General features: G+C 39.0%; 2 protein-coding genes across 2 annotated transcripts; both read left to right on the top strand.

The window, feature by feature from the left end:
• The first annotated feature begins 971 nt into the window (after positions 1–971).
• crip2 (cysteine-rich protein 2) lies at positions 972–13,832 on the top strand. Its single transcript, XM_077621231.1, has 8 exons — positions 972–1,137; positions 9,276–9,370; positions 11,188–11,245; positions 11,315–11,452; positions 11,980–12,048; positions 12,124–12,218; positions 12,292–12,349; positions 13,088–13,832. Exons 1-8 carry the CDS (start codon positions 999–1,001, stop codon positions 13,135–13,137), a joined length of 702 nt encoding a protein of 233 aa, XP_077477357.1. The 5' UTR covers positions 972–998; the 3' UTR covers positions 13,138–13,832.
• Positions 13,833–18,197: 4,365 nt separating this feature from the next.
• Positions 18,198–20,398, top strand: crip1 (cysteine-rich protein 1). The gene is made up of 4 exons (XM_077621232.1): positions 18,198–18,340; positions 19,774–19,868; positions 20,003–20,060; positions 20,159–20,398. The coding sequence occupies exons 1-4, from the start codon at positions 18,301–18,303 to the stop codon at positions 20,194–20,196; spliced, it is 231 nt and encodes a 76-aa protein (XP_077477358.1). The 5' UTR covers positions 18,198–18,300; the 3' UTR covers positions 20,197–20,398.
• The last annotated feature ends 423 nt before the right edge of the window (positions 20,399–20,821 follow it).

The raw sequence follows: 20,821 nt of genomic DNA, 5'->3' as shown, positions 1-20,821 counted from the left end.
GTGAAAGCACATGACCTAAGTCCGGCTGCCCGAGAAGGTGATAAAAAAATGTCTGACTCGCTCATTCTCGACGTATGCGACACTTGACGCTGTTTTTGTTAGAACCGGAGGAGAAAGGGGTTCGCCCAAGGCACTCTTCCATTGCCTGACGCATTCCTACGAGTCAGTGGGTATCAAAGGGAGCATTGTCATGCTTGTGAAACTGGGCCCAGTTCTGTTGCTGTGGGAAAGGGGAAGTGCCTCATTCAAGCGTAAAAGCTTCAAGGCCTGGGCTGACGGGCTATTTTTTTTTACATATAGTACCTGTGCTGTGAAAGTTCTAGCCTTTTAAGTCTGAATATTAATGTTAAAGCTTGAACGTTCACAACAGTAGCTCATGTGCTGCCAATCACCTTATAGTGATGAACTCATTTGAATTCACAGCAGAAGAGACAAATAATTGGACGTGTGTCACCGTCACTGGTGGCCATTGAGTTAAAGTGAGCTCATTGTATATTGATTTAAATTTTAGTCAAATTTGAATTAAATGAAGCTTTAGTCTTATATTTTGTTGTAGTTTCACAATAAACAAAAACTTGTTTTGATCTACAAAATTATGTTAAATAACATTTTTTTTTTACCAATAACAATTTTGAGCGTTTTAAATGATATTATATTATTATATAAGGAAAGAAAATGAGTCAGTGAATCTTTTTTATTTTATTTAGTAATTGTATTTAACCACTCATTAGAATTTGTTTATTTTTGAGAAAAATGACAAAAGGAGAAAAATTCACACAATGAATACGGTTTTTCCTGCTTCTTCCTTTTGAAAAAAAACATCATAGTTTGAGATTTCATCTGTGAAATCTTTTAATATTTATGCTGCAGCTTCTCTTTTTTTATATATATATTTTTTATTGTTGACGTAATGTTCTGTCGCCCGATGTTCCTGAAGGCACCACCAGCGTGAGGGGTGTGGCTTTGCAAATGAGCAACCGTTGACTGAACAGCCTCTCATGCTGGCGTCGACGTCACGACACTTGCACTGTGGATGGAAAAGAAGACACACATCGCCTCCATTCAACGTCAAAACATCCATTTTCTATCCAAAGATGGCTTCAAAATGCCCCAAGTGTGAAAAGACGGTCTATTTCGGTGAGTTTCCTTCCCTTTGTCTGCTTTTTACCATTGGAAATTGACTCAATTTTTGTGGTATTATCTAAAATATCGTTTCTACTGGCCTTTTTTTAAAGACTGTGTCATATTAGCTTCACAGAAGGAGCAATTTCTCATTTTTCGATCAAATATGGTCATGCACATTACATCTATAGCTCCCCTGTTACTGTTTACTAAATGCATGGAAAGGGAGTAAAAGTGAAAACGTCAATGATTGACATAGGCAAACTTAAGAGGGAAAGAGCCCCAGAAAAGTAAATATCGCACAAATGTGCTTCTCCAAACATTAAATATTTGAATACAGTGTTTAGAATAGCACCTGTGCACTTGTGACGTTGTTTTCTTTCTAACAAGAGACAGATGTTTGATATTGGACTTATACTTTTAATGTCGTTTCATTGTTCATACAATATCTGCAAAAAATGTTGCATCCTTTATTTGCAAAGGTGAAAGAAATTGAGAATGCACTTGCTAAAAACTGTTTTAAACCGTTACACCTGTCAAAATTGTTTATATATTGTGTATAATGTTTTTACAATGTGTGCGTTATTTGCAGCTAAAGAATAAATCTCGTTTGTGAAAAAATGCGTTTTTGGGAGAAAAAAAAATGGCATACCTTGACTCTTAATGCCATTGACGTCGATTGACGTCCAATACATTTGAACTGGGAAAGATGCTGGCAGCCCCTCAATCAGTGTCAATGGCGGTGGAGATCAAAAGCACAAGTTTTGATTAAAAACAAAGAAAATAATCAATAGGCTTTCATGGAGGACAACAGAAATCAAATAGTATTTTTTTATTACCATAATAGCATTGCAATACTATCAAGAATCTTGAGACGGAAATATACCACGACAAAACTGTAAACATCATTGAGAGCAGTGAAGAGAATTCTAAATACCAAGAGGAAAAAAACCCATCTCTCAGTCCTTATTTAATTTCGCCAAGCTTAATTTGAATTTGTTGTTTTGGTCAACATGGCAGCTTGGCAGGCAATGTGGGCGTTGCTTTTGCCAAGTGTGCAATAACACCATATGCCCGCATGAGCAATGTGGGAGAAAACATGTACCGTCAACAGGCATCTTTATCTTTTCATAAAATAATTATGGGATGAAAGTGCTGCTTCTTTTACCATTCATCCATGAAAAACAACAAAAGTAGGGTGCCTTTTCATTTCTGCCTTCTAAATCAATTACGTAAGCGGCGTGACACAGCTGCTGCTTATCCCGCCAAAAAAAAAAGACAGCGGCCCCCGGAATGATGCAGAAGATGCGAGTGGTCATGGCCGCAGCCTCCGTTTTATTTTATGTAATAGTATAGTTATTTCTGGCGGGGTGTGCCCGACGTCAAGGGAAAACAAGCGTACCCGCATAACGTTTGCTCCGTTATTAGGGTTCAGGAAAAGAAACCCACATGACAAGGCCGATGGGAAAAGGGAATGAACGTGGTGAATTTTTGAGGTTTGTGGATGAGTTCAGATTTTGTAGAGTCAGCACATTTTCTCATTTTTGGGGGTAATGCGCGGGAAATTTTTAACCAAGGAGGTCAACAAAGCAACTTTGTAAAAATTCATCCAGCTGCTGTAAAACTTTAGGTTAGAAGACATCAAAGTTGCATGGACATATGTTTATTCATATGTGATGTTGCTTATTAAATAAATCAAACTCAAACAATACATTTTGAGAGGCGGGGTCAGTGATTGTCTTTATTGTTTGTAGATATTATTAGAAACCATGTTGCTTTGTGAAAAGCTAGTGCTGTGAAGTATTATATACTTCATAATACTTCACAAGTATTGCCAAACACGACTAAAATTTAGTATGAATCGTCATCAATTTCTTTTATTGTCACCATTGCCACTGTTAATAATACATCATAAACTGTACTTATCGCTAACGTGCTGATTATTTCTAAGATTAAGATTATATACTACCTACTAGATTTCACTATGCGAGCAAAACAGGTGATGTTTGCTGTTTTTTATGAATGGAAAAAAACAGGATGAATTAGATTTTTTAAATTTTTATCCCGACAAAAATGAATATTTCTTATGAATGTAGTATGAAACTTTTTCAACTAGCATATTTCCAGTTAAGATTCAAAAAAGATGCTTGGAGGCTTTTTCGATCAATAATGTCCTAAAGCGATTCATCGACTCTCAAAATTGCTGTCAATATTTTGAAAATCCATTGAAGGAAGCATTACATAGTGTAGATTTTTCCCCCCAGTTTCGTAAAAGCATTCAAGTTTGGCAAGTAACAAGCTAATGTAGTAGACTTCCAGCTGTCGTTGCCATTTGTTGAATTACCACAGGTGATAAGTCCAAACACTTAACTTCCCTCTTTTAACTCCTCCAAGGAAAAAACAACAACACCCCATTCTGGCTAGGAAATGCTTTTAGGAAGTTCCAATGTTTTCAAAGCTGTTTACCTTTCAAGCTCAAACTTTAGTTTGACGGTAAATAAACGCAAAGGATTTCCTTGCATTATAAAAACCACCATGTCAGGTGTTGCTATGATGTCGCGGTTTAATGACTTTAAAGTTAAACGAATTTGCTGCCAGGCCCTCCCATTCCAAATGAATTTGACGTCTATTGCCGTGCGTAGCTACAAATGAGTATAAGCTACGATAATGTTTTGACGTGCTGATATCTCACGGCACGCTGGCTCAGTGGTCTGAAATGGCTGGCTCTTATTTAAATAGGAGTGTCCCAAAGCGCCTCATGCATTATAATTAGAGACGACATTTCCATTCACACCAGGTTTTTTTTTCTCTCCTCGTGGAGTAGCTGAGTGAGTACCTCCGTCCCCTCCGCGGGCCTTGGCCTGTGCACTTTCCCACACCTAACGCCACTTTGGCCACACAATATCCGTCCGCGTACCCTGTTTTCTAGCCGGCTGCGTGAATGCTCTTCATCAGTTACGTAATGTCTATTTTCTTGAGTCGCTGCTTCCCGCGCTGTGCCATTGCATAACCGACGCTCAATGCCAGTCCTCTGCCTTTTTGGAGGCGCAGATAGGCTCCCTTGATGGAAGGGATCCAAGGGTATCAGTTTTTAGTCAATGCAAAGGTGGTGAGATACTCACTTTGGGAACTAATCTGACGAACCTGACTCCATTCACATTTTCTCTTGCCATGTCAAAGCAACCTTGTAAAAATGTGTCCAGTTGCTGTAAAACTCGAGATCAGAAGACATCGACATTGCATGGACATATTGTTTCATCATTGAATTGAATTGAATGCTTTTATTGTCAATATACAAGTATAATGAGATTTAAAGCTTTCACCACATAGTGTGCAAACAAAGAGACAAATAAACAGACAAATAAATCATCAATAAATAAGAAATAGTTAAATAAGTAGTCCAAGTGAGATCGGCAGAGTGGAACGGCCTTGTTCCGTCTGAAGTCCAGGATGAGTTCCATAGTTTTGGAGACGCTAAGCGCCAAGTTGTTGAGAGTGCACCACTCGCTGAGTCTTTGAACTGAATAACAAAAAAAAATACAATGATAAATGAATAATCAGAAATAGTCATCGATAAATAAGTGGTTAACATAATAAATAAGTAGTATAAGTAGTAGTCAACATGGGTAAGTGGTACAAAGTGATTAAAGCGGCTAGCAATAATTCCTAAAGAAATGTCCCTAAGAACGTCTACCCAAGATCTAATTTTATCTAGAATATGGGCTAGAATGATACGACAGTACATGCCTGAAAAATATGCAATAGTCTCTTTATGGCGTGCTAGCTGAGTACCTCTCTTTAGTCACTCAACTAAACTTCCATATATAATTTCTCTTTTGCGTGTAATCGGGAGAAGCGAGTCACCGAGACAGGGCTGCAGTTTTGCCCGGCGTTTTTCCCTGACCCGCACAGACAGGATGCGAGTTAACTACAGCCCATTTACGTCAGAAGCAAGAATTCACGAGGTCGGCCTCCTTTTATCCGCAGAGGGAGGGGGGGTTGGCCTGCCGAGGGAACCTCGCTTTGTCCCAGGCGACAGACGACCTCCGCAGCTGAATTTTGCCGCCAGGTTGCATCAGCCGCGGGGAGAGAGGCCCATTTTTTCCCAAAAAGCACGCCGTGGCACAGTGCCCACTATACACACACGCTGACCCAGAAGAAATCGATTGCGCCGTTTCACGCTGAGCCACTGCCTAAACCACGAAATGTTTGCCTGCTCCCGTTTCCTCAAAATGTAGTAGCAGAAAATATCCCCAACACTCGACTTGATTCAAGTGGAACAAACTCAAACAGGGATTGAGCTGACATTTGTCACCTAAAATACATAAAATGGAAAAAAATATAATTCACTACACCTACTGTTTAACCCTTCCGGCTTCCATAAACAATTATTTGGTTAGTCGGATAATCACTATAATTATTTTTGTGACTAGTTGATCAAGATAATCCATAGCTGTCAGACTTTGATGTTGTTACAGTTTGGTATCTTGATTATTTCTATGGTTTTTGTTTACTGTTTGTCAAAATGTATTATTCCCATCACGGTGAACAAGAATAAAGGAATTATGTCGAGTAGACCAGTGTGTGCTGTCGTTTTGAAACAGCTATGACAATCATCAATTTGTTCGTCTAAAGTGGTATTCAGGCATTGAAGCCTACCTACCACAAATGACCTGGAATTGTGACAAGGGGCTATATGGTGTGGTACACGGTCGATTGGTCGCCGGTCGATTGGTCGCTGGTCTTTTGGTCGCCGGTCTTTTGGTCGCCCGGAAGGTTATTGATAATTACCATTTAAATAGTTGCTCAAATTCCCTAAATACAAACTGTGAATTACTATTTAGTCATACTTAAAAGTCTTAAATTTTCTCCAAAATAGACAGGGCGCCTTATAATCCAGTGTGCTTTATATATGGAAAAAAAAATTAAAACGTGTCATTCATAGAGGGTACGCCTTATAATGTGGTCCGCCTTCAGGCACCCATCATTTTCCAAACTAAGGAAAACCAAATATGTTCAGTAATTCCCATGGTGTCAAAGCTCATTTCACTGGAAAATAACAATACATTTTTGAACTGTTGCATAGTTCATCAGTATATTGGAGACTGTTTGACCAATGACTTTGGTCAGTCAATAGTGCGGATTACCTATCGTCTGACTCAAGTCAATGCGATATTGATGTATAAGAAACCAATTCGGCCTCCAGTGGAACCTCGCCCATATCACATTTTATCGACTGAGACTATTTTCTTAGGTGATTGATCCTCAGTTTTTCTCTTGGGAATCTGGTCATTCCTCATCCAGAGAAAAAAGCTCGGAGAGATTTCCAGCTGCCCCATTTTGGTATGAAGAAAATGTGCCGCAGGGTTAAAGCCAGTCCGGTCAGCCGCTGTTTGATCTAAAATATTCCCATTCCTAGCGTGGACTTCCTGCATCTGTCAAAGCTATTTAACATCCACCCTCGACACGCTCGATTTATAGATTGTCAGGACATTCCTGCCCAGCTGCATTCTGGGATATCCGCTGCGTATGAAAAATGAACACCCTAGGGACTTTCAAGAGGTAGGATGACCCTTTTGTCTGACTCGGTTCAGGCCGGACAAATCAACTGCATTTAAGTCATTGCAGTAAACAGCTATTCCGCCCCCGCGTTCCATCCAGTTCTTGGTAATCACAATTTTTTTTCAATTGAGTTTGGTATTTGACGAAGGGTGAAATTGAATCAGTCTTGCTGTCGCTACTTCGCTTTTCCAAGAAGGGTTTCATAAGTTTGGGCAAACACCTACACAAAACCCGAGTTTAAAATGGGTACAAATGGATTCATCGTGAGTCTCGAAATATTACGCTTTGAATTGAATTGGAAACAGATGAAAATTGTGTTCACTCGCCATTCCAAACGTTGACCTTGAATTTAAACGTTTCCCTTAAGCGGCTTATAGACTTCCAGGTATCATCTCAACTAATGAAAAAACTCTTAGCAATTCCCTCTTCTGACCACATGTTTTTGCCCCACCCAGCAAACTCGTTAATTGCAAGCCTTTCGGAACCTCAAAGCCTCATATTTCAGCACCGTCGTGTTGCAAGGAGACCCTGTAATTTAGACAAGTAAACATACAGAATATTAGGTTATAAACTTTCACTTTCTTAACGAATCAGTCCGACATCATTGAATGAGGGGGTTGGTTTATGACGGAGTTTGTCGCGCATCACTGAGTAATTGTAACGCATCAGTAAAGATTTAACTACAGTAAACAATCCTTTAAAAACACTCAAAGGTCATCATTACAAAACATTCCAATGAAAAAAACAGTAAGTCCAACGGTAGCAGTAACCAAGGACCCCGTTAATGTGTTGTTACGGCAACTGTCCAGTTGAATCCTTGACATCCCATTCCTGCGGATAATGAGGATTGCAATCCGGCTTCACTGGGGGTGGCCGCTTACAAACATCAACTAGGCCACACACACTCATCCACCTCCCCCCACTCACAATTGAACCTTGCACTACCAAACAACAATAACAGTGAGCTGTTAAAGTGAATGTTTTTGTGAGGTGTTTATTTTATTTTATTTTTTAAGTGCACGCAACTATACATACACACATACTAGTCAATGGACAAGGAAAATTAATAAAACATAACATCAAAACAAATATTGTGAAAATAATTGGAAATGGATAATTTAAAAAAAAGATCCCTTTTTGTTTTTACTGGATTGGCCAATCCAAATTCTTCTGTCCGTGATTATGATCTTAAATTATAGACAGAGAATCCCTGAGGGTTTTCTATAATACTCCCATTAATTATAGAGTAGCTTTTTACATTCCAAAGATACCGGCCTCTGATTGGTCTAATTTTATACATCAGTGCATCGTAGGATATTGAGTTTATGAAAAGAAGTGACACTGAGAATTGACATTAGTTTGGTTTCTGCCACTCTTCACTTTCAGTCTGGTTGAGCTGGCTTAACTTGTTCACTGCCAATAAAGAAAAACCAGCAAATCTTATTGAACTGGGACTCCCGCTGCTTAGAATTCAGAGTGATGTACTTTCCCCTTGTTTGCGTTAGTTACTCGCACGGAAATTGTTTCATGGAATCTGACGGGGTATTTGTTGTTAAGGGGTTTTCGGGCTAGGAAGTCCGGTTTCCGGCTATTTGTGTCCAATTGTGATAAGAGATGGCCTTTCCTCTTTGGCCCCACTTGGTTCCTTGGGGCACTATTGTGTTTGAGCAGACTTCTTATTGGAAGGGGTATTATTAGGACCCTTGGCGAAGGGGAGAGGTCAGTCTGACAGAAAATACTGATACAGAGGTCGCTATATGATTGCCACGACTTCCAAGCTATGTTTTATTTGATTTTTTTTTGTCTGTTTGTTTTGTGAGCCAAAATTCCAAATTTGAGTGATTGATACTATTCAAATCAAACCTGGGCGTGTGGGGAGAACAATTAAGGTATTGTTGTGTCTAGCCAATACAATCTCAGTCTTTTTTTTGAAATCTAGAGTTGAAAACATCAATGTTATTTTGGGGAGTCATGTTAGTTTTGGTCTTAGTTTTTGACTTTGGAGCCAAAATATTTATTAATTCATGAATATTTGTTCATCGCTGCCGACGCCCTACTTCAAATAGATTGGACATCTATCGCCGCCAATGTCAGCCCAAGACTTAATATATGACAATAATTTGTTCTTTTATTATTTTAGTAATTTTAATATAAAATAAATCAAATGAGCAATACAAAAATAGCTATAGATAGCCATCGCAATGCATTTGAAATGCTGCGTCTCCAACCCTCCCCGTTCTGATGGATTGGACATCTGTCCCCGTCAGTTGGAAATGAAACTGCCCTTTATAATATACAGTATAAGTACTCCTAGGTTTCTTTGTTACACAAAGGATTTGGGTTGAATGCATGTAAAGGAGGGGCCACCGCCCATTTTCCAGCTGGACTGGGACCCCCATAACTGTACATCTGTCCCTTGATGACATCATATTAGCATCCTGTCTAGTTCACAGACATTCCCAGCCGTCACTGGCTTGGATTGATGACAAGCCCGAAGCACAAGTTCATCATTCATCTGTCAAAGAACAAAGAAAGTCCCTTGTAAACTCACTAATGTGTCTCCCTGTTTGTGTCTTTGTTTGTGTGCACAGCCGAGAAAGTGTCATCGCTGGGCAAGGACTGGCACAAGTTGTGCCTAAAGTGTGACCGATGCAACAAGCTGCTCAATGCTGGGGGACACGCTGAGGTCAGTATGACGACATTTTAGGGATGGGTACTTGACGCCGTACAACACGAGACTTGTCACAAAAGATGTGCTCAAGTGTTGCATGGATTTTTAGCGCTGGGTAATCTGGCCGTTTTCACTATTATCTGATGTAGTAATATTTTTAGGATTTTTTTCCCCCTCTTCATTTTTACAGGTTTTTTAAAGGCATATTTTAAAGAATTTGCATTTAAAATAGAAGAAACAGTAGTTCGACTCTTATTCACATATGAAGAAAATATTCATATAAAATGCCCATAATCTAAAACAACAAATTACAAACATACAAAGTCAATACTGTATTCAACCTGTATTCTAGCCATTTTAGAACGGTTGAATATGTATTTCACATCTGATAATAAACTAAACCTTTTTTCAGCATCATATAATTGCCCGGGCCTAGTGGTTTTTCCGCTTTTCCGCTATCAGCCACATTGGAATGTGTCACTCGTGTGCAAACTACCGGCCTTGCTGTACTATCACGTGTTAAGGACGACGTGATCTCGGCGTCGAAAGCAATTCCCCTGACAGGCCTCAAACGGATGCCACTGTATAATCTCTACCTGATTACACTACAGTAGTCCCACCCCCAGCCCCTTGCTCCCAGCATCTATATGGACATCATCCAAATAAAAAGATGTGCTAGTGTTCACTCATTGCGAGTGAAGTCAACAGCACACTTTTTTCCCCTATTTAATTGATTCCGTGCAGTCAACAAAAGTCCTGGTGATCAGTAAAATGATAGTCAGGCTATGCCGATCACAAGTTCTCGCTGGACCACAGTTTAGATGTCACGAGCCGCTCTTTGGTTCTCGTTAAGTGATGGTCTGGATTTTTAATACCGCAGTGATGGCTTTCTCAGGAAACACACAGCCTCTTGTTAAATATATCAGCAGCGCAACCCACTCGCTTCCCAGCAGTCAAATTCCCACAGTGAATATTTCTACAGCTATTCTTCTTCAGCGCTTGATCAAAAATGCAGGTGTAGTTAGAGTTTGTAAGGCATCACTCTCAAACTACCCAAGTCTTTAAAATGACTAGTTTAGCATCAATACTAGTATTGGTCCCATTACCCATCTGGCACTAAAATGACACCATCAGTATTAGGGAGTACTAAGAAATAATGTAAAAAATATTAAAAAACAGAGAGCTAGATGTAATTGCTGAGATGATGCTCGGTGCAATATTAAAAATGACTCTTTTTTTCTAGTGTGGAAAAGGCTATTTTAAGATGATCTAAAAAAGATGACTTACAAATGAGTATTAAAAAATTAAAAGGCCATTTGAAATCTAGCCCTTCCATTTAAAATGGATTGAACATCCATCACTGTCAATGGGAGTGAATGAGTTAACGCTAGAAATATTACTGGCCTCCTATAATTTAACACATTACATACATATAGTAGAGACAGTATAAATGTCAAAGACTGTGGATTTTTCATGTGCCCAATGCTTGGCAAGCCATAGTTTAACCATCATGAGTAAGGCCATGTGACCCCAGCAGTGAGTATTGTGGGTAGCACTTGACAGTTCCGCCTCTTTGTCCTCATCTATGGTCATTGGACTCTGGACCAATGGCTGGGCCCCCTTCCACCCTTCTTCTTAGTATCCAACAGTTCTTCAAAGGTTCAAGTGGAAACATGACCTGTTATGTTTTGGGTGGACCGGCCGGGATTACATAGTTCACAGAAAAGAGGGGGCTGTTTTAGAGACACTCACTTTTAGGATTTGTGCACTTTTATGGTCCATGTGACAAATGTTCACTCGTCTCCATTGCATCACGTTGTCTGGTTTCTCAGCATGACGGAAGGCCCTACTGCCACAAGCCATGCTACGCCGCCCTATTTGGACCTAAAGGTGCAGTACGCAAATCCTTTCTTTTGGTTTTGGAACACAACATTTTAGTAAAGGTTTCGACATTTTCAGGCGTGAACATCGGAGGCGCTGGCTCCTACGTGTACGATGCGCCGGCCAACAACGACAAAGTGACGCCCGCCGCCGGGGACAGCGCTCCGAAGCAGGCCGAGGAGAAGAAGACGTTCACCACCAAAGTGCCGTCTAAAGGTGAGAGCGATTCAGGTGGCACAGATGGAGACTTCTGTGGTCAGGGATTAGTCTCCTAGTTTATTGGTACCACCTGCAGGGTGGAGGGCAGTACTGCAGCAAAAAAAATTGAATGTACTTTTTAGATGGTGGAGGTATGTTGACTAAATTGGAATGTAATGCAAATTATATGAATTATTTTGTTGATTAGTTTATCATTGTAATATCAGAGCTTCTAAGAATGAATTTGCTATAAAACTATTTCGTTAAATATTTTAAATGTCAACACATGGCTGGGACAGGCTCCAGGACCACGTGACCATTGTGAAGATAAGCGGAAAATAAATTTATGCATGATTTGAACAATTATATAATAAAATAAGGATTTTCCAAAACCTGCTATCGATAATACCGATTCTCAGTATTATAACAAGATGCATTCATCACATTTATTGACTGCATTATGATTAACCAATCTTACTATACTTACATTAAAACACATTTTAAAGCCGGGTGTTAACTCCTATGTTCTGAACTGAAATACACAGCTGGAGCCTTCACCACTTTTTCGGGTGAGGCCAACCTGTGTCCCCGATGTAACAAGAAGGTCTACTTTGGTGAGTAAGATTTGACGTCTCAACCCCACTCGCTTGAAATTTTGTGACCATAACACCTGATTTTTTTGCCCGCAGCCGAGAGGGTGACATCCCTGGGCAAAGACTGGCACCGGCCGTGCCTGCGCTGCAAGAGATGCAGCAAGACTCTGTCCGCCGGCGGCCACGCAGAGGTGTCTACGTCACACATCCATTATGAGACACATGCAAATTTTGATTGAACTCATTTTTCTCGTCATTTTCCAGCACGACGGCCAGCCTTACTGCCACAAGCCATGCTACGCCGTCCTTTTTGGGCCCGAAGGTAACCACTAGGAAGCGCTGTCCACACGCCAAACATCAGCTGATACATCGCAACCAGAATGTTATACACAGTGCTCTCTCGCACTTGATGTGGAAAAGTATTTTGAGCTCAAGAGCTTCAAATGGTTTTTTAACTTTTTAGATGCCATTGCGTGGAATGGGGTTATTCCTGGAAAGTGTCATTTTCCAAAAGGAATCTGGAATCATTAAGGACGTTTCTGCAAAATCAATCCGTTTCATAAGCGAGTCTGGAAACAAGTGGCTCTAAAACTACTGCGCAACAGCTTAATTGTAATTATAATCAATCTCCAGTGCATATCCATGTCTTATTTAGGATTTTGTCACGACTCCATTGAGATTTGTAGAGTTTTCTTGCTGTGGTTATGGTTGATGCCATTGTTAAATCAGACCGAACTTGGAACAGGCCAATGAAGCCACACAACTGATATCATGATTGGCTGTTGCTAAAGGGCGTGGCATTCATAGTAAACACAAAATTAAAACTATAAAAATATTTACGGGCTGACAATCAACTTTTAAAATGTCGAAAACTTAGGCTATAGCCTTTATAACTGTGTTCAGTGTATTTGCACAAAATATTACGGCCATTTAATGAATAATTTAAAGTGCATTTCTTGCAGATGCCTCTATTAGTAACGTGACAAATATGAGAGTTCCGTTAGCTGTTATGCAAATGAGCCTCCCCGACTCCTCCCCTGTTTGCTTCTTCCTCCTTTAGGCGTCAACACGGGCGGCGTGGGCAGCTACATCTACGAAACCGTCGAGTGACCCGGCTTTCCTCCCTCTCGCCCCACTCCATGCCCCACCCACCCTACATCGGCACCTCCTCCTTCCAGTTTGTTCCTCATCCTCGCCTTTAAATTCCGACCCATTCTGAGTTCCGAGTTCAGGTTTGCGTACACGTGCACAAAGGATTCCGTTGGTTTTGGGCACGGGAAATACGGGAGATTGTTACATCGCCAAGAAAGCTATCCTTCTTTTTTGTTTGTTTTTGCTATATTTAACTCATGAGAATGTTATGTTTTGCCTTTTCAACATATTAGACGATCCCCCCTGCCCACCCTCCAGCTTTCCAGTTTGTTCCTCTTCGCCTTTAAAATCCAACCCATTCCAATTCAGTTTTGCGTACGCGAGCAAAATGAATTCTGGTGGTTTTGCGCATGCAAAAGGTTAAGTTGCCAAGACAAGTGTCATTTTTTTCTGTTTTTGTGATATTTAACTCATGAGAATGTTACGTTTCGCCTTTTCAACACATTAGACGACAAAGTGTTCCATTTGTGTAGCCCGTAGAGACACTGCACTGCATTTAGTTGCCGTTGTTAGTTTAGTATTTGACACTCACGTACGGCAGAAAACATGTTTTAGTATTATTAATATTCAGGGTAGCCTCAATCTGTTTGTGTTTGACGTCGTTTACGACGTCTGTTGTTCATAAAATGCAATAAATCAACACTACATGGCCAGTGTGATGAGTGTTTTTTATTTATTTATCATAATTGCCACCTTCATTTCCGTAAACAAAATGTCATTATCAGGGATGCGCGTTGGTACGCAAGTACGCATGCGCAACATAAGTCACACAGGTGTAATATAATGAGCATTGCGAAGCGTCCTTTTGCGTAGCTGTAAATCAAGATGCAAAACAAAACCATCCAGACTGTAAGCAGTTTATTTAGTATTTTGCCTTGAAAGAAGAAAGTTATCCGAGTCGTAGTTAAACAAGTGAGGGTTTTTTTTCTCTAAAAAGTGGCTACAAGACGGTAGTTTGAAGGAAACGGTGAACGCACTGAAATGTGGTCCAAGATTGGCCGCTCACATCCACAACCAGCTGTTAAAACAGGTGCGTTTTGTTGAAGGTCCATTTATTTCAGTCACGCTTTATTTGACAAACATAAATATAGTGCAAGCTATCGCTAATAAACTTACTAGCCGAGAAGATTTAGTTGACAAGATGGAAGGAAAACCTCAATGACAAAAAATGGCAACCATTGTGAAATTTCCTCGGACTTCTTTTGGCTAATTGATCGAATTGTTGGCCAACTTCATTCATTTGAATGCTGGAGAAGATGATAATGGCGGAGACAAAAGATGAGGAGGACATCGATGAAGACTGCTTAAGACCACTCGGTGAGTACCAGTCACAATTTCAGGGTACTCCTGTGAGTAATCCTTGAAATTAAAGATCTCCACTCTTGGTCATTATCTTTTTCGTAAATTCGTAAGTTGGATGTATTTTCAAAAATGATTTTGTATTGAATTTGTATATGTTGTATTTGTTTTTTTCTTCTGACTTTACTGCATATTTAGTATTAGGGGATAACAGAATGTATTGTTAGTTCTCTTAAATATAGCATTTTAAGTGTTTTTTTCTCCAAATAATTGTTACTATGCATGAATATTTAAGAACGCTGTTACAATATCTGCATAAAACTTTTCATAATTTAACGTTTTATTTCATGTATTTTTTCTTCCATTAAGTATTAGTGTAATTCACTAACACCAACACTAGATAGAGCAATTGCCCTCTATAATTGTGTTGTCACTCGATAGGGTAGTGGTTCATTTGCCCGACTTTCGTGCAGGCAGCGTGGGATCAATTACACTTCGGTGGTAGTGATTGCGAGTGTGAAAGGTTGTTTGTCTCTGTGTGTGCCTTACGACTGGCTGGTGACCAGTCTAGGGTGGAGTCTGCCTTTTGCCCAAAGTCAGCTCGGATAAGCTCTAGCACCCCGCAAACCTGATGTGGACGAGCTGTGTTAATAATGGAATGTTTCATTTTTCCTTTTGCTTTAAGACCTGTTGATGGTGAAAACTATTTAATTCATTCACATTTAAGACCGGTCATAACTTGTATTTCATTTTAACCTTGCCTAGGGTGTCCTGTTTGTAGTGGGCACACACTATCCCTGATTGATAACGACCCTGATTAGCTCTTCTCTATTCATTTCAACCTTGAACTTACAAATAAGCAAAACAGGGCTGGACTACCATATTTCTCATTGGGTGACATATTGCGATTAACAATGTGACACCAAACAATGTCAGTCCTGTTAAAGTGCCAATTATCTTCATAAAGATAAGCGTAAATGGATTTTTACAGCTGAAAAAATGCCACCAGTCTTCTTTGCAAAGCTGCCTTTTGACCTTTTAGATTCCGGAGGAAGGCCTCGCCCCTTTTTTTTCTCATTTGGAAGCATTTAGCAATGGAATATTTGTGCAAAACTTGATACAGGAATGTGTATTTATACTTTCAAGATAACGATGCAAGATAACGTGGGAAAAACAAAAAAAAAGTTTGCAAAGAGTTGTTGAGAGTTGAAAATCAGTCGGAATGCTGCCCGTCTGAGAAAAGGCAAGGTTTCTACGGCAACCGCCTACAGAAACAACAACAACAACATGGCAAGCTTGTTTTATCAGGAAATAGGCTCCTGAACGTGGGTCCCCGGGAGACCCCCGCCACTGTGGGAACCGCCGTGACATCATTGCGCTGGACTGGACAGCGACACTTTTAGGTTATTTTTAATCTGCGACCCCAGTGAGGATAAAGCGGTTCAGAAAATGAGATGAGATGAATTGTTTAAGTTAAAAAAAATTGGGTCCAGAGGAATATTTTAAGACACCACTCTAGTCTTGTTTTTAGGCATATTTAAAAAGATGACGTCTGTCTTTCTTGGAGGCTTAAGTGCATGTTTGGCATTAAAAGAGTCGGTCGGGCGGCCACCAGACCAAGCCCATGTCAGGATTTGATCGCACGGATGAAGGGGAAAAAAGCCGCGGATATGAAGCAGATGTTAGTATTCCGTCCAATCGAAATAATGATGATGATTACGCGAGCAGACGAGTGCAAGGAAGATATCCGGAGGAAGGAAGTGTTTTCACTTCATAATAGCAACACTAGATGTTAAATATTTTTTGTACAAAATATATGAATACCATATGTAAGTCTATACAATAATGCAGCATTCACACAAGTACTTTAGTAGTTTGCTTGGTGTGCTTATGGCACAACACTAAACAATTCAAATGACTTCCTTTCTGCAGCTACTCTCAATGACATGATTTTGTGCAAAAGGAAAATGTTTGTATGTATATTTATATAGATATACATAGTATCTATTTTAACTCATTTACAGCAATAGACATTCAATTGCTTTGAACTGAGAACAACATAAAGTGATGTCACTTTTTCCCCTTGGTCTGATCGCAACCTGACAAGTTGATCTTTGGTGATATCACTATCAAGCGTGAAGCTCCGCCCTCATTTCCTGTGTTGAGAAGCTTCCTGTCGTCATGACGAACCGCCTAACAAACAGCCATCTGTTGCCCAGGGCGACCAATCTTTGCCAGTGGGTTCGGAAAAGCTTGACCACAGTTTTTGCCACCAATGCAATGCTTATGAATTTTAAACCCCTGGATCCAAAAGTTTTTAGTCTTGACTTAGTCTGGGTCTCAGTCTTGAATCCCAAAATTCTTAATATTGACTATACTTTGTCCTCTTTCAATCATGATCTGGTCTTTTACATGGATTCTTGACTCACAAAAGTTGTAAACTTGATTTGGTCTTGATCTCCGCCTTGGTTTGGTCTGGACTTCAAAAGTCTTAATCTTGAGTTGGTCTAAGTCTCAGTCTGTTTTCCGTCTTAATTTAATATCAATCTTGGTCTTGGCATCCAAAAGTCTTGTTCTTCAGTTGTTCTCGGTTTCAGTCTTGATCTCAGCCTTGGTTTGGTCTGGACTCCTTAAGTCTTAATCTTGAGTTGGTCTAGGTCTCAGTCTTTTTTTCGTCTTAATTTGATATCAATCTTGGTCTTGGCATCCAAAAGTCTTGTTCTTCAGTTGTTCTCGGTTTCAGTCTTGATCTCAGCCTTGGTTTGGTCTGGACTCCTTAAGTCTTAATCTTGAGTTGGTCTAGGTCTCAGTCTTTTTTTCGTCTTAATTTGATATCAATCTTGGGTTTGGCATCCAGAAGTCTTGTTCTTGAGTTGGTCTCGGTTTCAGTCTTTGAACTTGAGCTCCTTTTGGTCTTGACTCCCTTAAGTCTTGATCTGTGGTTGCAGTCTTGGTCTAGTTCTTGAGCACAACACTGGGATTGCAAATATTTGGGAGGCCTTGTTGCCGGGTGGATTCCGTCAATCAATCTATTGTGTGAATTATGCCGTTCAGGTTGCGTTGATGATTCCATATCAGCATCTAGACTTTGCCCTTTACTACTATGGAAATTATATTGCTTAGAGTGGTATTTAGGAGGTACCCACCCACCTACAACATAACATAGTGTTTTTTGTTGTTGTTCTTTTTGCAGTGTATGATATCCTTTCCTTCACACTAACTGCTGTATTTAAGTTTTCAAATCCCTTGAGATCTTACAATAACAAATAAGTGCTTTTATAAATAGGATCCTATAATAATACTATGACTTTTTTTGTTTTTGTTTGAACCTGCCCTGTTCAGCTACTAAGATGCAGAGAATGGAAATATGAGTGTATGAACATAATGGTGCCATTGTGTTCTAATTATAGGAATTATATAGTTTTAAAGTGTTATATTACAGGAATCATGTTATTAGAATGACTTTTAATGGTCTTTTTTTCTACTAAAATGACAATGATAACAATAAATGTTTAATTCTTTAAAAAAAATACAAATTTATACTCGTAAAACTTCTTTTCTAAATGAATTGACTTCAAACCAGTATAACTTTATTTATACATAAGTCATAAGTCACCATTGTAAACTAGCTAGTCTATCTCTTTAAAAGGAGGAGGAGAAGTAACACAATGTGGTACAAAGCCTCTCCCACAAAAGGAGAAAAAAAAACATGTAGAACATTATAAAGGTGCGAGTACGCACCCATGGTGGAAATTTTTGTGGTGTTGTGACACACGCATCAATCAGTTTCTCATCATCAATCATCAGGAGACAAACTGCAACATGCCAAAGTGTCCCAAATGCAACAAGGAGGTTTACTTTGGTAAGAATTGCATTCTTTTACTTTGCCTTTTCTGCATATTCTGCAACTCGATGAGGAAATGGACAGCCACACCCACAGACACAATAGATTTATTTTAAAAATATGTATGACAAACTTACCTTAGTGTGAAGAATAAAAAAATATTGAAGTTTTACGAGGAGTTTGAAAAATTCTAAATGAAGCTGGTGTTATGCCTCACTTTAGAAAAAGATTATTTCCTGTTATTTTTAGTTTAATATGAAAACAAATCTTTGGAAATCTTGGATAAGAACGACAAAAAAAATCAATATTCCTTTACTTTTTTTTTGTATTTACGACATATGTATATTATGGTAAGCTTTTATTTTCAAAGTTCGGTAATTACATTTAAGTTACTTTGTCGTGCGCCCAAACCAAAATCAGTCATATTTACTTTTTTTCTTTCTTCTGTTTAGCCAATTGTTATCTGAAATAATTCTCATTTTATTTAATAAACTAAAGTGACTGACCACTTTTGAAAAGGTCTGTAACAGCTAATATGTACAAACCCCAAAACAGAGCAAAAAAGTACACTAAATTAAATTGAGCTATGTGCAAATAATTGTATAAAGCAAACAATAATAAAAATCTAAAAAAATAAATGAAAAAATAGGACCCCACCCTGATTTATTTAAAAAAAAAAAACACAACTTGAAAATTCCTATTTGTCAGCATTGCCTATCTTCAAAAATAGCGACAAATAAATATTTCTTTTTATAACATTGACCACCTAATATAAAAAAAAAAAAATCCAATGGTTGAATAGCACTTGTGAAATTTTCGTGAATGATGCATCACTTCCTCATCTGTTGAGGAAACCTAACACATATAGTGAGCACAATATGGCAGTTGCAAAGAAAACAAAATTACAAGTTCCTTAGGAGAATTTAAGAATTTGAGTGATGTCCACTTAAAATCTTAAATCAGCATGCCTGCAAATGGGTAATTTCATTTTTTTAGAGTATAGGTCAGTGAACCATGGGCGTAGTAGGGGAGACTAAAGTGCAATGAAACAAGAAGGCGAGGCAAAAAAAAAGCAGCTGAGGTCAAAAAAGTTTGTTCTTCAGAAATACAAAAACAAAAAGTGTCAAAATAAAACTACTAGGAATAAAGTTTAAGATGAAGAGTCCTGTTAGAGGTAGAACAACAGAGACAACGATATCTACAAAACCTGGCAAAGACAGAACAGAAACAAGGGAACAGTTGGGAATGAGTAAAACTGGTATTAAAAAAACAGTTACAAAAAATGAATCCAAATTGTTCACCACATTTTTGCTTGATGAATCATTTGTTCAAGATAACAAAGGCCTTTGAGCGCATGTTAAAAAATTCCAGAGCTACGCATAAACAACTTTTGCAAGTTCCTGTTCTGCTTTTTTTTTTTTTTTTAATGACTGCGTCATTTCAAATGACAGCGGAGAAGGTTTCGTCCTTGGGCAAAGATTGGCACAGACCGTGTTTGAAATGCGAAAAGTGCAACAAGGTGCTGTCGTCGGGATCGCACGCCGAGGTAACCATCTAGTATAATGAAAGCACGTTTTTAAAAAACTCATTCCCTGACATTGGCGGTGACAGACGTCCCATCTATTTTGATGAGGGGCTGGCTTAATTTCCCTGGGGGTTATTGCGTTGCTTTGTTTTCAGCATGAAGGCAAGCCGTACTGCCACAAACCCTGCTACAGTGCTCTTTATGGCCCACGTGGTAAGTTCATTTTCATCCCTCCATTTTTTTTAATTTTTTACATTTTTTTAAAATTCCCATATTTATTGCTCTCTTGAAAAATAAATGTTTTCTTTCAGGGTTTGGACACGGTGGAGCAGAGAGTCACACATATTAAATGTGTAAAAAAAAATTACAATATGTCCAACTATATTGGAATGTTTTTAAATTGGACATTGAATAACATCAATAAAAGTTTTATATTTCATTTAATCCTTTGAACATGTACTTTTAGTAATGTGATGTTAGTAAATCAAACAATTCAAAATGCCTGATGTTAGAATGATTTCTATAAAATAAAGGGGATTTTTAAAACCGTATTGTGTGTTTTGAAGGCTTCATTTGAACTCTCCAGTATGTTAACTGTTTATTTCATTATAAATTTATGAAAACAAAATTGGTGAGCATTCTAGTTAAGACGAGACCTTTCTTTGATTATTATTTTTTTTTTTAAAGGATAATACAGACTACCTCTGTTTTTGTCTGTTATGAATTGGTCGCAGCAAGCTGCTCCGGTCTGCTGGTACGTCACCATGGCAACAGACACAAACAAGTCAGCAAACATTAACACACGTGTCAGCTGTTACCCTACCCTGCTTAAATAAACCAGAGAGACACTTTATTATAAACTCAGGTTGCCACTGACATAGACAGACGTCCAATCCATTTGCACAAGGAGGGTTAGTAGCTATCCTTCGATTGGACATCAGCCACTTAAAATGCAGTATATGCCAATATGGCCG

Source organism: Stigmatopora argus, chromosome 15 (assembly GCF_051989625.1).
Source record: "Stigmatopora argus isolate UIUO_Sarg chromosome 15, RoL_Sarg_1.0, whole genome shotgun sequence".
NCBI lineage: Eukaryota > Metazoa > Chordata > Actinopteri > Syngnathiformes > Syngnathidae > Stigmatopora > Stigmatopora argus.
This window is presented reverse-complemented; position numbering and strand designations above follow the sequence as displayed.